Source organism: Primulina huaijiensis, chromosome 10 (assembly GCF_012295235.1).
Source record: "Primulina huaijiensis isolate GDHJ02 chromosome 10, ASM1229523v2, whole genome shotgun sequence".
Taxonomy (NCBI): Eukaryota; Viridiplantae; Streptophyta; class Magnoliopsida; order Lamiales; family Gesneriaceae; genus Primulina; species Primulina huaijiensis.
Genome location: NC_133315.1, coordinates 15,705,047 through 15,722,211, shown reverse-complemented (window position 1 = coordinate 15,722,211; position 17,165 = coordinate 15,705,047). Strand labels below are relative to the sequence as shown.

The 17,165-nt window shown below is 30.3% G+C and overlaps 2 protein-coding genes across 2 annotated transcripts; both read right to left on the bottom strand.

Moving 5' to 3' along the window:
• Window positions 1-596: 596 nt before the first annotated feature.
• Window positions 597-5,580, bottom strand: LOC140985715 (uncharacterized). Its single transcript, XM_073453602.1, has 6 exons — window positions 5,427-5,580; window positions 2,386-2,475; window positions 2,212-2,313; window positions 1,097-2,115; window positions 937-1,006; window positions 597-838 (listed from the first exon to the last, which is right to left on the bottom strand). Exons 2-4 carry the CDS (start codon window positions 2,434-2,436, stop codon window positions 1,702-1,704), a joined length of 567 nt encoding a protein of 188 aa, XP_073309703.1. The 5' UTR covers window positions 2,437-2,475; window positions 5,427-5,580; the 3' UTR covers window positions 597-838; window positions 937-1,006; window positions 1,097-1,701.
• LOC140985714 (uncharacterized) lies at window positions 2,386-3,740 on the bottom strand. The gene is made up of 2 exons (XM_073453601.1): window positions 2,558-3,740; window positions 2,386-2,478 (listed from the first exon to the last, which is right to left on the bottom strand). Exon 1 carries the CDS (start codon window positions 3,704-3,706, stop codon window positions 2,600-2,602), a length of 1,107 nt encoding a protein of 368 aa, XP_073309702.1. The 5' UTR covers window positions 3,707-3,740; the 3' UTR covers window positions 2,386-2,478; window positions 2,558-2,599.
• Window positions 5,581-17,165: the final 11,585 nt, after the last annotated feature.

The following is a 17,165-nucleotide window of genomic DNA, read 5'->3' as shown; positions in this document are numbered from 1 at the left end:
TATTCAATCTTTAGTGACATTTAAGTTTTAGTGACACCTCCAACAAATGCCCTCTATTCGAATGTCGTCTTAAACTTCCTGACATTTTTTAATGTCATTATAACATGTTAATTACAACTTCATATGTGTTACTAATTATTCATATAATGACAATTTTAAATGTCAGAAAAACTCATGTTTTAAAGACATTTATACATGCTTTGTTATTATAGTAGTAATGACAAATTTATATGTCAGTTAAAATCATTTATAATGACAACTAAAAGTGTCGTGTATGTCAATTATAGTGACAAAAAAAAATGTCACTAATTATATGTTATGAGGTTAATTTAAAATGTCTCATTATGTAATCTGTAATGACACTTACAAATGTCTTCTATACTAATATATAAAGATATTGAAAATTGTCATTAATAGTTGTTTATAATGACTTTTTGAAATGTCTCCATATGAGTTTTACAACGACATTTTTTATGTACATGATTTAATGTTCTAATGTGACATTAAAAATGTCATATTTTATGAAATGTCATCGATTTTCAATATGTTCATGATATAATCTTCAAGGATATAACAAATTAACATAATACAAATACAAAATTTTAAAATAGAAATTAAATTGCTAATCAATAATTGTCATTAATTTTGAAATCATTAATGTATAAGACTGACAAATTTGTTACCTCGAAAAACATCTATACCCCAACAAATGTACCAAATGTATTTAGTTTAAGAACTAACAAACAATTAAGTCTTGTAAAGCAAAACATAAGCAAACTTGTGACGCATCTTCGTTCTTCAACCATCTCATCTTAATCAAAATCCAATATTCTTGTCACTTACAATAAAAATTCATATATTTGTATGAATGAAATAAAATTAAAGAAGCACAAAATAAAGAGATTAAAATTTAATTCAAACTAGTGAATATCATACCAAACGATAAACTGGAAAATTATTATTTATCCAAATGCACCTAGTAGAAATCTTCCATATTAACTGTCAACTGCAAATATAATTGATATTGGTTTAAAAAGATAATAACATGACGAACATAACAATAAATACTAGTTAATTGAAAAGTTATATATCATACCAAATGACAAGGCCAAGCTATCATTCCTCCAAGTGTATCCCCAACATTTTGTAAAAGATCATATGGCCTAATCAAACTCTCTTCCCGTTCTAGGACAACTAGAACTTGTATTTCACACCAATTTGGTCCCAACGTCTGTCCTCCTACTTCGGTATTTGGATCCATGCTACGAACCACTCCTTTTGCCACAATTTTCATCAAATCAAATAGACTTTTTATTGAGACAGAACATCCAATCTACGTGAAAATGATAAAAAGAAGGTTTTAATAAAAACAATTATAAAGTACAATCATCAACAACCATTATGCTAATGAGTATGTCCAGCTAGCCAGAAAACAAAAAAGCATAAAGAAACATCATTCAAATTAGTTAACTCATGACAGCAAATATACATGTAATATATATTCTCAACCAAAATTTACTATCTAAATCAATAAATGACTAACTCGAGATAATTATAAGCTCACACAAAACATAGCTTACAAAAAAGCAAACTCCAACTCATTATGCCACATCAAATAATAAATAATATCAAAATAAAAAAAAAAAGAAAAACCGTTTACGCATCTAACGTATATTCTTAAACCAAAAAGCCAATGCTGAATCAATAAAGTACTAAATCAATATAATAATAAAGTAATAAAACTATAAAAAAAGACTTTATCCTTGGAGATAATGGACTACTAGAGGATGCTGTGTGTTGTATATTGCTGTAATTTGAACCAAGGTTTTGGTTTGGTTGATTGCAAATCTTTGATTCTAACATTGCAATGTGTTGGCCTTGTTTTCTAATTTGCTCATCCATTTTTTCTAACTTTGTCTTTTGCTCAATCACTATTCGATTGCATGTGCTACGGCTTGGAACTTCTCCCCATAAATCAGATGGGTTAACACCATCACCAAGCATACGCACTCGTCCTGGTCTATCTGGTCCAATGATTTGAGCAAATACGTCATTTTGACCAATTTGATCATCCTCGTCTTCAGGAAGTTGATTTTCTAGTTCTTTCATTGCAGCCTTCACCAAAAAATAAAAATCCATAATGTATTCATAGTGATTATGATAACAAATATCTTTGAAAGTAATCTAGTTGAAGTTTATAAAACAACTTACCAATTTTTCTGCCACAATGTTGCCTGAGGGACTTCCATTAGCATGAGTGAAACAGGCATGAAATAATTCAACTCGTGATGGAGGTCGCCCTTTTTCTTTTTTCTAATATGTAATTGGTTAAAAGTTTGTAAATTCTAATGCATATAGAATTATAAGATTAATAAGATAAATTACCAATTTTTGTTGCACTTGAGCGAAAGATCTTCTTCCAGTTGTCTGATTCATTATCTTTTGGTTTCGAGCAATCTTATTTTTTTCACTTCTCTCCTGATACATTTAATTCAACTTGGTACACAAGACAAAAGTCTACATGAACATTTTTCTAAACATATAAAATATTGTATACCTTTGATTTTTCTGAGTTCCAATGAGCAACTAATTTAACATATTATTCTACAAAAGCTCTTTTATCTCTTTCTTGAAGAAGAACTTGCATTGGCAGATTATAAGGCACTAAAATGACTGGCCATGTACTATGCGCCACACTCATATTTTTGAATGGATTAAATCCATCTGAAGCTAATCCTAGTCTTATGTTTCGGGGATCCTTTGCGAATTCAGGGTGGTTATGGTCAAACGTTTGCCAAGCTGGGGAATCAGCTGGGTGTCGCATGTAACCGTATTTCGTGCGAGATTCAGAATGCCATCTCATATGGAATGCTGTTTTGCAGGACATGAACAAACGTTGTAACCTAGGCTTTATTGGAAAATACCATAAAACCTTGCGTGCAACTTTCCTCTTGTCACCAATAGGATCATTTTCAGATGTTTCCCATCTAGGCTCGTTGCATGTTTTGCATCGATCTCTTTCTTCATCCAACCTCCAGTATAAAGTGCAATCATTAGGACAAGCATCGATCTTTTCATAACCAAGTCCTAATTGCTTCATCAATTTCTCTGCTTCGTAGTATGACTTTGGTAAATCTTTCATGGCATTTGGAAATGCTTCTCTCAACAAATCCAAAAGCATATTGAAGATTTTATTGGTAATTTTTCCAAGACATTTTAAGTGAAGCAAGCGAATGATGAATGAAAGTTTTGAGAATTTCTTACATCCGGAATATAACTCTTTTTGTGAATCATCAATTAGTTTATAGAATTTCTCGGCCTCTCCGATTGAAATCTCTTTATCTTTTTCAAATCCTGCTATATTGATTGTATCACCATCGTTTTGTGGGACACCAAAAGCATCGTGAACTAATCCATCCATATCATCTACATCAACACGAGATGGAACAGAACTAGATATTGAAGATGCACTACATGCTATCTCTCCATGAGCCACCCAGTGAGTATAACCTTTGATAACTCCATCAACCGTCAAATGATCACAAACATCCTCTCTTGAAACACATATGCCACTCGTACATTTTGCACAAGGACATGCAATCATTCCATCTATGTTTGCATTAGAAAATGCAAAATCTAAGAAACTCTCAAGTCCTTTCCTGTATTCCTTGGTTTGTCTCGACAAAAACATCCAACTTTTATCCATCACAATTCTGGTTAAAAGATATACTTAAACTAGTTCAGCAAACAAATATATAATATGTGTATGTTGGGAGTAAAATATCGGACAAGGGATTCTAAAGCTTAAATAAACATGTCAAACTCAATTTGTTATCTCACATAATATAGGTGTTGATCATAAAAAAATAATGTTCTTTTGAAGCAGTAATATCATCTCATGTGAGATAAGGATAAACTTCAATGTAAAATAAGTAAATAAATAGTCAAAAAATTGTCTAAAAAATATGAGAATATAATGAAACTAAAATTTGCCTTCAACATTCAGCTATTAAACTGGAAAAAAAAAATTCAAGTGTAGATACCTTTAAGCATTTTATGCATAAGATAAACACTCTCTGGTCAAGCGTAGTAAGAAAATATTAATTTTATCTAATCATAGCATAGTACAACATAAACATTCAAAATAAATAGAATAATCTATTAAAGTGTGCTATAAAAAATCGATATGATAGAACAAAATGTAAACTACTCCAAGGATTTCGCTAAATACATAGCAAATAAAGTAGAAATTGGCAAATTCCTTTTATGTGCCAAAAAAACCTTTAGAGCACCATGTTCACATATTATGTCAAACGGTTGGTGTACAAATTGAGTTATGTCCAAACCTTAGGGAAAACGGCACAATTATCATTCAACAAACTGAAAAAAAAAAATAATATGTACTCTTTGCCAAATTAAAAAGGAATTGATTCTGTAAAAAGAAGTTCGTCAGTCAAGATCATAACCAAACACAGAATTATAAAAAGGAATGAAGTTACTTATATCATAATAATACCTCTAAAGCATAAGGAATCATGAGATCCATTTCACAGTACGAAATAATACCCATGGGGTAAGAAACTTTCATTACTCATTGTTCTACATCAACCTTTGAATAATGGTAAATTCATTCATTCCTTAGTCGTGTACATCAATTAATATCAATGCAGAACTATATACATACATTTTCTGTGATGTGAAATCATGCGCCAAGAAATTTAAATGTGTGGAAGTAAACTTATGTACTTTTCAGATGGATGAAATTTAACACAGAGAATTGAGTTAAAAATGTGAGATCTTTTGAGTCATTTTTTACTCTACTCATTTTTCTGTTATGGCGTGCCCAATTCATCAGAATCTTTAAATTAATAAAAATCAATAATCAAGCTTAATGACAGCAAAACAATGGATATAGCTGGGAATGAATAGGATCTAGAAAATTTCACGTGGGAGGAAAATAACTGCGAAATTTCATTGCAAAATCTAAAAACGAACTGCTCTATTTAATTATGACGCAACCTGTAATTATGAGGCAACACCTGTGATAGCTTAAAGAACAGCTGTGTTCTCTTAGATTTACAACAAGATATCATAGACCAATATAGCGAATATTTATAGAGAAGAATACAGAACACAAAACAAGGGATTCGAACACTCCTCTATTCTCAATCAAGCGAATATCATAAACCAATCAAGCGATATAATAAACCAATCAAGCGAATATTTAGCGACAAAAAAAAACACAGAACAATATTTATATTATGAATCAACTTTGTAATCACAAAAATTGTGACCCAAATCGAACACTCCTCTATTATCAATAAATCAATCAAGCGAATCACGTAAACCTTTTCTCTATGAATCGAACACTCTTATAAAAAAACCGTGACCAAAATCTCTTACGAAACACGGGATTCAGAACTTACCGGAGACGAGAAGCGGCTGGACAAATCTGAAAATGAGAAGCGGCTGGACAAATCTGAAACCGTGACACTACAAAAACGAAATAAGAAGAAAGAATTCTGAAGATGGAAACAAATGTACAGCGGCTGAATGAGGGAAAAGAGAAGGGCGCGAGAGATTTGGGAGAAGACGCGAGAGCTTTGGCACACTTATAATTAATCCATCGTTCTTTTCTTCTTTTTTTTCCCCTTTTAATTAAATTTTTTTTAAAAATTTTTTAATGCTTTTTTAAAATGTGGGAAAAATACAAAAAATAAATGTGGGAATTAAAATATGACATCACTTAAAAATGTTATGATAACTAATCTAATATGTTTTTTTATTTTAAACATTATTAATTTTTTACAAGTGTCATTATTAAGTATTTGTAGCAACATTTAATTAAAAGTGTCTACAAAAAAGTGTCACCATAAGCATTTTTTGTTGTAGCAGCTCGCTTAATTCTCGCTTTTTATAACACTGGTATAATCATTCTTCTTGGGGTAATATGTTAGATAGATATCATGAATTAATAACATCATTTAACACAAAAATTTTAAAACTCAACTCAAATATATACCATCACTACAACAAAAATCTTATTTAACAACACATCAAAGACAACGGTTTTAACAAAAACCGTTGTCTTTTTACTTTTAACAACGGTTTTAACAAAAACCGTTATCGTAGCCTAAAAAAATCCGCTCAAAGACAACAGTTTCTTTAAAACCGTTGTCGTAGATATATCTACGACAACGGTTTTTAAAAACCGTTGTCTATGAGCGTTTTTTTTTTTTGCCTACGACAACGTTTTTTAAAAACTGTTGTCTATGAGCGTTTTTTTTTGGACTACGACAACGGTTTTTAAACTGTTGTCGTATAAGCATTTTTCTTCAAGCTACGACAACGGTTTGTAAAAAACTGTTGTCTTTCAACTGGTTTTTCTACAAATTTTGTTGTCAATATTAGATTTCGCGACGGCCTAAGTAAAATATGTCGCTAAATTTAGCGACGGTTATACTATACCGTCGCTAATTTAAATATTGCGACGGTTTATGTATACCCGTCGCTAAACTTTGCGACGGTTTTAAGTAAAACTGTCGCCGATGTAGATATAGCGACGGTTTTCCAAAAACATCGCTAAATTTAGCGACGGTGTTTGTATAACTGTCGCCGATCTATAATTAGCGACGGTTTATATTTAACCGTCGCTACATAAAGCGACAGTTCTTATAAAAGCGTCGCTAATTTTAAATCGGAGACAGTTGAAAAAATAACTGTCGCTAATTGCGACGGTTTAATCAAACCCGTCGCAAACTGTCTATAAATATCCCTACCCTCAGTCCATTTTCTACACTACCACTTCACAACACTTAAAATTTTTCTCACTTACACAATTTTCATTTCGTTTTTCTCTTTAAAGATTAATAAATTTTTACCACTTCATAACACTTAAAATTTTTCTCCCTTACACAATTTTAATTTCGTTTTTTTTTTAAAGTTTAAAAAATTTTTAAAATCAAGAATATAATATTTTCGACTGAAATTTTTTTTTATTTTACTGACAAAAATAGCGACGGAAAGCATAAAACACCGTCGCTAATATTAGCGACGACATTGAATTAATACCGTCGCTAAATTTAGCGACGGTGTATAAAACCGTCGCTCTTTAGCGACTATTTTAAGTACGACCGTCGCTAATTTTAGCGACGGGTAACGATGATAAATTTGCGACGGTTGTTTAAAAACCGTCGCAAATTGTAACTACAACAACACTTTAAAACCGTTGTCTTTTAGCGAAATTTTTAACCACATGACCTTTAACAACGGTTTTGTATACCTACGACAACGGTTTTTCACCGTCATCTTTAGACGTCTACGACAACGGTTTTTCCCCGTTGTTGTAGGCCTTTTAAAACCGTTGTTAGAAGCCATGTGGTTAAAGGGTTGGGAAAAACCGTTGTCGTAGGCCTTTTTTCTTGTAGTGCATAGATAGTACTAATCAACCCCGAAACATACCCGAAAATTTTATTGATCTAACGAGAGCAATTTTTTTTTTTTTTAAAAAAAAGAGCAAATTACACTCGTAATCATTGTAAAATTTTATTAATGCTGAAAATGGAAGATATGATATTTCATTTGGGATTAAACACAAATCAAAGAAAGAGCTAGGAGGCTGAAGGGAACTCTCTCAGGGTTTCTAAACATTGATTATACAACGACTACTGGAACACAGGCCACGAAATATTACTACAAATTTCTTGAACTTTGAGGAAATGGATAGACTTTGAAGATGGAACATGGGTTGGAAAGATAGAAGCTGGTGGGCAAAACCAATTTTTTTTATTCCTGAAATAACCGAACCGATCGAATTTTTTTTACCAAAACCGAAGATAATTTTTTTTTTTAACAAAAAACCATAAAACCTAGAGTCATTCACTAACAAACTTCGTAGATAAACAAAGATTAGACAAACATCGAAGTGCGAAATCAATTCAATATGATAGGCAAATAAAAAAAATAATTAAAGGCCATTATGATTTATTCGACTTTTCTATAAAAGTAACCAAAACCAAACAAAATAATCGAGTTATCCTAATCAAATTTCTGAATTACTTCGAATTGATGGATAATTTCGGTTAAGCTATAAAAGTCCATCATCCTAAAATAATAATAAAAAAATTAAATACAAGAAACACAAAATAAAAATCATATACATTAAAACTTCTATAAATTAATACTCGATAAATTAATAACATCTTCAATATATATATATATATATATATATCAATTCATGATTGATGCCATTTTGTTCCAATGGAAAGGGACGAAAAATAGACTTCTTTCACTATCAAGCACATTGATATCGTCTCTAATTTCTTTTATGACGTTCGTTCTCCCAAAAATTATTGGTATTTTTAATTTATTTTTATTGGTAAAATGGTTAATCTTCAAAAGCGTAGCTAAATAGTTATTATTTAAAAAATAAATAGAGCAAAGGAATGCTCACAAGTTTCAAAGTAACCTAGCTTTAGTTGGAATTCAACTTATTTCCAAAAATAGAAAACCAAAAAATTGATTTTAAATCGAAATAAATATAAATAATTGCATCTCTACGTAAAAACATAGGTCAAATGCAAAGATAATAATGTCTCCCATTAATGGCCATTATATTTTGTGAGCAATGATGTTGCTTAAATGGAGAAATTGAAACTCAAATGAAACACCAAAATTATATTAAAATTTTAATGTAATAAATTAAAACTCAAATTAAACAGCACGTACGACATATTTAATTAATTTGCTTAATGCAGATACATAAAATATGATATATATATTTTTTTTAAAATGCATACAATATCAATTTTAGACTGAAATTATGTATAATATATAAAGAATATTGAAATTATGAGTAAATTATAAGGGTGTAAGCGGTTAATTTCAATGGTGTTCTCTAAGAAAGCAAACCTATGAAAGTTTGGTGAGACCTAACGTAGCTAAACTTGGAATTGAATTAGAGTGGCACAATATTAACCACCAATGTCTCTCTCATATCACAAATTATTTTACAAAATTTCTCTGAATTTTGTGAGACGGATCTCTTATTTGTTTCGTCAATTAAAAAACATTATTTGTTATGTTCAAAATGTTACTTATTATTGTAAATATGGACATAGTTAACCCGTCTTACAGATAACCATCTCACAAGAGATAATAAAATTATTTTGTCAATTCTTGCAAACTAGGGTTTTGACTTTGGTGGTGATTATTCCCATATACAAGAGGAAATGTGTGCCTTGATGCTTGTAATCGGGAAAATTGTGTCAATGTCCCTGTGAAAATTGAAAAATAAAAGATTGAAAAACCAATGTATAAAACTAATTGCATTTAAAACCTTGTGTTTTTAAAAATTGGACATAAAATCCTTCGCAGATGAGGTAAACATGTTTGATTTTTAAAAACACAAAGGTTAAATGTGCGATAATTTTTGAAAACACATGGGTATAAAAGCTTATTATTTTTATGAAGGGATTTTTTGATTTTAAAATTTGAAACGAGAAAATCCGAAGCTAACCATTTAGATTCTACAAAAAAAAAAAAAAAATGCTAAAGAAACCTCTAAAAAATATAAGGGAAAATATGAGACAACTAGATTGTAAATATGTCTCTAGAATATGGAGCATTAACCATTCCCCATTTTTAAAATTATAACTTAGTTTACACATGTTGTCAATATGTTAAATTATAGACTAGGTCTCTTATGAGACGGTCTCACGAATCTTTATCTGTGAGACGGGTCAACCCTACCGATATTCACAATAAAAAGTAATACTCATAGCATAAAAAGTAATATTTTTTTCATGGATGACCCAAATAAGAGCACTTAGTCTCACAAAATACGACCTGTGAGATTGTTTCACACAAGTTTTTGCCTAAATTATATTACCTATACGCAGAATATGTATCTTACCATCAGTGTATTTATATAGATTGAGTGATACACCTATGTTTACACACACATGTATATATAACACGCGCGTGCATACACACCTGGATTTGATTTTTGGCCTAAAAATAAGCATATTCACATGGAATTCTTAGTTCCCTGTGGAGTCAGGGTGTCTCATCCACATTCCCATGTGCCATGCATTTGCGAATAAATAATAATCTCGTCAATTTTTTTTAGATTTTGGATCATAAATTGACTCCACAGTTCATATAAACCAAAATTCTGTTCGGATTTATATTAGCTAGAGAATTTTATTTAAGGCTAATTTGAATTTCTTTTAGATAGAATATCTTCTATATTGGTATAAATTTGTCGAATACGTGTACCAAACATGTGCCTTTGTCAAATAAGTGTACCAAACATGTGCGATATAGACCAGAGTGGGAGATGATATTTATGGTTATTTATATTTGTTTTTGTTTTTTTGCAATTTTGTTAATACACGTTGTCAAATTTCAGTTTTGTTAATGTATCTTTCAATTTTTGGTATTTAATATTTTTTTATTGTTTTGCTTATTTGACATACTATACATATCAGCGTTATTTCGGTGTCACATCATTTCTGCATTAGAGACACATCGAAAATTGGACTAAAATTGTAATCAAAACAAATATAGGAGCTAAAACTAAAATTCGACACAATAGATTATTAAAATCAGAAAAGGAAAATTTATAGGACAAAAATACAAATTTTCTAACCAAAGGCATCCCGAATTTATAAAATTGAATCCACTTAATGTAACTTGTTAAATTATTTTTTTAACCATGTCCACTTTGGACGAAAAAGTACAACTTTTTGGGTGAGATATGAACAAAACTCAAATCTTTTAAACCGCACTTATATGGCTAACATGATGTAGGACCGAACGCTTGTCGCTTTACTAAAAGCTATAGCTGGTGGTAATTGTGCAACTTAAATATTTTAAACCGCACTGCACCTCAAGCACCACGGTTCGATTGCTCTACCAAGCAAGGACAATTATTGCACCCAACAATCATCTTCCCAATAATTGCACTCCTTGCAATAAATGAGAATCGAACCCGTGACCTTGGCTCTGATACAAATTGTAGGACCGAGCACTTGTCGCTTTACGAAAAGCTATAGCTGGTAGTAATGGTGCAACTCAAATCTTTTAAACCGCACAACAGCTCAAGCACCACGGTTCGATCGCTCTACCTAGCAAGGACAATTATTGCACCCAACACATGATGAAAATAAAGCTCATGTTAGAGACGCATTAAAATTCATTTAAGCAAAAATAAAAGAAAAAATAAATTAAAACAACCCTTAATATATCAAAATGAGAGGATAAAACTTTTCATTTTGCTTAGGTAGATTTTAATATATGTAATTTATGTTTTATTATCACCACATTTCCACATAGGAGATCATCGATGACAAATAAACAATATTCGTTAGATTTAGTGATTTCGGACAAAAAAAAAACCAAATTATTATATGAAAAACCAAATTTTGACAAATTGCATGACTAAAAATCCAAAACATGTCAGATTTGCATAACTAAAATCTTAGTGAATTGGCCTTTTAACTTCTTAATAATAATAATAATAATAATAATAATAATTAAAAAAAATCGACACAGGGATTCTTAATCTCGATTTGAATTTCATTTCCTTGTTCCTTATCTCTAATAGGATCTCTATTTTGTTAATTATAGAATTTTCATTGTTAAAAAAGCTTTCTGGAGTTGCTCTTCTATCTTCTCGTGTTATAAATATGTAGGTAATTTGATCAATAAAATATTTAAGATCTGATAAAACAAATATCTTGAGTGTTGCCTTTTTTCCATTTAAATCAAGAGATTAAGAATTCTTTGCTTCCAATATAGTAACTTAATTTAAAATTTAAATGAAAATTTTCAAAATGATCATATAAATTGACATATATATTTTAGGTTTTGGTCATCTACATAATTAAAATTGAGTTTTCCTCTGTAAATTGACATGTTTTGAGCTTTAGGTCCTTTTACACTTGACTTTTAACGTCTTGTCAGACACATCTGAATTTTCTGGTGTCACATCAACCTTTCGAATAAATAGTATCAAAATTTTTTAAAAATTAAGTTGCAAGAAAAACTAGTTTTAACTAATTAAATGACCAAAATAAAAAAATATGGTTATTTTAATTTCGCCAAAATTTAAGCAAGCTGCATGGCAGAAAGAACTGAAATTAAAAATATTATAGGTGTATGTTTGAAGTTGCGATAGTAAATAGATGCAATAATTTATGATGCACTTGAATAGATGAATTACAAATTGACTGGTTTCGACTAGTTTTATTATTTACAATGAAATAATATATTAAATCATAAATTTTTACATATTAATAATACAAATTAGAATAAATTTCTAATAACATCATTATTGAGTGAACTTGAAATCCATCCATATTAATATTAAATAATATATAAATACGTAAGAGGTATATTTTGAACTTTATGATCTTAATTATTTTAAAAAACAAAAATATATTTAAAATTCATTAATTGTAGCGCAACTTAGCTTGTTGATGGAAATTTGAATTAAATTTAAACTTTAAATAAAAATTATGGCTCATGAATGTGAGAGTGTCTTTTGGCTCTCCACATTCTTGAGTTAATTGAAAATTTTTCGACTCTCCAAAACGAAGACAGTCAAGTTCAGGAATTCCATGTGATCCTGCATGATATTCACGCAGAGGGCATGTTGATGAGTGAAACCTTCCAAGTTTAGGCTATCATTGAAAAGTTTCCTCTAACTTGAAAAGTTTTAAAGAATTATCTAAAGAACAAATGAAAAGAACTCCTTCCTACCAATTCCTTTGATCGTGGGAGTGTCTTGCCAAGGTAGCAATACCCACTCCGAAGAAGGTAAAGATATGACAAAAAAAATGTTGATTGTATTTTCAATGGAAAAGAACAAGAATTTAACCATGAGGTAGAACCTAGATGTAATAAGAGAACTAGGACATAGACTCTTTTGGTCCGAATTTCATCATTTTCATGATGAAAAGTGAACCTCAAATCTTCAAAAAAGCAGTGAATCAATTTGAAGGGCCTCAATAGAAAGAGGCTATCAATTCTGAAATAGAATCCATTTTACAAAACCATACATGGTAATTAGTGGATCTACTTCCGAAAAGCAAACCACTAGACTGCAAATAGATTTTCAAACGAAAAATTAAATCAGATAGAGCCATAGATAAGTACAAAATCGGATTGGTAACTAAAGGTTACCATCAACGTGAATGGCTCGATGATTTTGACATTTATTCTCCTGTAACGAGAATAACCTCTATTCGCATGACACTTGTGATTGTCGTCTTGCGGAATATTGAGTATATCAAATGGATGTAAATACAGCTTTTCTAAATCAAGATTTAGAATATGAAATTTACATTGAACAACCTTATAATTTTATGCACCTGAGCAAGAAATCAAGGTTTGTAAATTGGTAAAGCCTCTGTATGGCTTGAAGCAAACACAAAATTAATTACATGAAAATTTTGATAGAACCATGATACAACGTGGATTTAAATTCAGTGAATGCAACAAATGTGTATATGTAAAGAACACTGAAAATGACTGTCATTTTATATCTTTGGTAGATGACATGCTTATCATTGGTAGAAATGATAAGATGATTAAATTTATCAAGAATATGTTTAACTCAATATTCGACATGAAAGATTTGGGCTTAGTCGTTGTGATCTTCGAAATTAAAATTCATAGAACATCGAAGGCTAGTTCTATGTCAGTCATATTATGTGGACAAAATCCTTGAGAAATTCAATAAGGATGACTCTGCTTTGGCTAGAATTCCGATAGATAAAGTCAACATCTATTAAAGAATCGAGGTGAGAGTATCTCTCAATTAAAATACTCTCGAGTCATTGAAAATCTGATGTATTTAATGAGTTGTACAAGACTAAATATAGTTTATGCAGTGAGCAAATTGAGTAGATTCACGAGTAATCCAGACGTTGAACACTGGAAAGCAATTATCATATTGCTAAAGTACTTAAGGTACACTCATGACTATTGACTGCATTATATACGATATCTCGTTGTTATTGAAGCATACAATGATGCAAACTGGATATTTGATATGAAAAACTCAAAATTTACAAGTAGATTTGTATTCACTTTAGGAGGTGGAGCAATTACGTGAAAATCTTCTAAACAAACTATAAAAGTCAGATCCACGATAGAATCTGAGTTATAGCTCTTGACAAATGTGATTATTAAAATGAATGACTGCGTCAATTCTTACAAGGTGTTCCAGGATGGAAAAAACATGTGCCAGATATATGTATACATTATGATAGTCAATCTTCGATTGAAAGGGCACAAAACAATATGTATAATGGTATGCCTAGATATATAGGTCGTAGACCAATACCATTAGATAACTAATCTCAACTGGAGTTATCTCTGTTGACTATATAAAGTCAAAGAATAATATAGCAGATCTTCTAACCAAATGGTTAAACAAAGATTTAGTAGTGAAATCGTCAAGGGGAATATAGCTTAAGCCTATAAAATAAATTGGTGCGAAGGAAAATTCAACATATGCTGACTGGAAATCTCAAGTATTGGGTTCAATGGGATAACTTAATCATATTGATTTGGTGGATCACTGTGAGAGTTATCCCTAGTCCATTCTTATTATGAAACAATGAATGATGAGGATAAGCATACGATTTTAATGATTCTGATGAGAAGCAATAAAGAATCACTTATGTGAAAGAGAAGTAGGGCCACTTCGAAAGAATTGTTATGCTCAATTTTAGACCCTCTCACAGAACCAGACGTGTGTTCGTGGCAAAAAAAACAAAAACAAAATCATGAGAACAAAATTGTATCAAAGAGATTTCTACGTGAAATATATCTTAATTTACATTAACGACAAAATAGTTTTAAAGACATCATGTCTACTAGTCAACTGGTAAAGCAAATATATTTCACAAGGTAAGGTTCAAAGAGTAACTCCTACTTATCTTATGCTGGATTAAACTGTAGAACTTTATTACCGTGATTTGTATCAATTTTCATTCATGTGAGAAATTGCTGGAAATTTGAATTAAATTTAAAGTTTGAATAAAAATTATGGCTCATGAATGTGAGAGTGTCTTTTGAATCTCCACATTATTGAGTTAGTCATGAGTTAATTGAAAACTTTTGTCTTTCATATTTTGGATTTAATTGCAAAATTAATTGTTTTGACTTTCCACATTCTTGAGTTAATTGAAAACTTTTGTCTTTCATATTTTGAATTTAATTGCAAAATTAATTGAATTAATTAATATTGCATGACTTTTGATGTACATTTTGGAGTTTATAAATAATGTGTTCATTTCCTCAATCCATATATATAAAAATATATTTTTCACAAATACACTCAAGCATTCTCTTGCATTTTATATTGTGCACTTTTCATTTGGCATCCACTGGAGATAAATTGAAAGTAAGCTTTCAGTTCACCGGTGTAGTTATTTCGTGCTAAGTTGTTGCATGGTTTGTCGTTTTATCCTTGGAAACATTTTTCTGTCCTGATTCTCGAAGCACCTTCAGAGAGAACAAATATGTTTTAAAAAACCGTACTTCATACCGGTCTCGGTTTGATTTACTAGTTTCCTATTGTTTTACAAACTCGATATTTATATTTCCAATAATATACTGCTTTTGTTTGATGCTCTGTCTGTATCTATATGATCATACTTTCGTTTAATGTTCTATAATTGTTGTTTTCATATTTTAAATTTTAGCATTTTGGCCAACACTGGATAACCTAGTTTAACTCGAAAATTTTTAAAACCCGACTCAAAGACGCATGTCACTAATTTTTTTCAAGGTTGAAAATTGTATTTAAAAAGTTGGATTTTTTAAACTGGGCTGATATATATGTGTCGGTTTTTTAGTCATAATGAAATCCAATATGAATGGGCTAGAACTATGTAGACTTCGACTTCCTAAAATTAGTTCAAACAAGTTTTCAAAAAGGGATTTCGAATTTAATAATTTTAATGTTTATATTATTTAAAATATATGAATAATAAATGAAAATTTTAAATAAATCACGTTGTTTTATTTTCATGGAGAATCCCAAATCAGGGAAAATCAAGGGCATTGGGGAAAAAAACTTTAACAGTACAAGGTCAATATTACAAAGTGTATATGACGGAATAATTTTCAGTCTCTAATTTTAGATCACCATATTCTAGCATATGTAGATTCCTAACTTTTTTATAATTATATATATTCACAAAAAATAGATTCCACATTCAAACTCGTTGTTAGTAATTGGTAATAAACCTCGACAAAATAAATCTTTGGTGATGACAAATTGTCGTGGTTGCGAACTGATATAAAACTGGATCATCCCGAAACCACGAATTGAAAATTTTAAATTCCGCTGCATTTTGGTTTCGGTTTTCGGAGATCCCAAGATATAGTGCGACATTAATCCTGTCTAACTAGCCAAAGAAGTAGAAAGATAGTTATGCTTAAAAAAATATTACTACTGTGGCGTTTAATTAGGGAAAAGGACAAATAAAGGGGTGATTTCATCTGAAAATGAGAGTGAATTACGAGTGTAATCTATGTTATATCGGAAGTGTTTTTATCTTATTCTAATATCATTATATCATGTGAGTCGCTCACATTTTTATGGAAATTGACATATATGTTGATGATTCAATAACTAACATTTGACAACATCATATAAAGATAAATACTCCAAATATAACATAAAATAATATTTTTGAGGGTATAAAAGCACATAATGTGAATAGCCATGAATGTGTATAAAAGCAATTTATTGAATGCGTCAATTTATACGTTTATATATATAAAAAATTTATTAACTATTCGTTTTTCAAAAAGGTAAATTGAAAAAAAAAATCTCTAATCATTAATTAAATTTAAAGTTTAGTCCTTATATCAATAAAGTTTATTCTGCACCCCCTGATATTCTAAAAATTTTATTTTAACTCTCTAATTGACAGATCACCCATCTTTTTTTTTTTTTATTGTTTCAATATGTACCATATTTTCGAGACCGGGCTTGTAGTTCAGTGGTCTCACCCCCTGTCGGAATAGCCGGTTTCCCCGGGTTTGATCCCCCCTCCGCGCGTGAGTTGTAATCAAAAAAAATTATGTACCATATTTTCATTTTTGCATTTGTTTTTATATTCAAATTAATTCATTTTTGT

Coding starts and splice junctions, on each gene's coding strand:
- LOC140985714 (XM_073453601.1), bottom strand. CDS start 3,706: ATGGATAAAAGTTGGATGTTTTTGTCGAGACAAACCAAGGAATACAGG.
- LOC140985715 (XM_073453602.1), bottom strand. CDS start 2,436: ATGAATCAGACAACTGGAAGAAGATCTTTCGCTCAAGTGCAACAAAAA. Junction 2,314..2,385: donor CTCAAGTGCAACAAAAATTG/GTAATTTATCTT, acceptor ATTACATATTAG/AAAAAAGAAAAAGGGCGACC. Junction 2,116..2,211: donor ACATTGTGGCAGAAAAATTG/GTAAGTTGTTTT, acceptor TTTTTGGTGAAG/GCTGCAATGAAAGAACTAGA.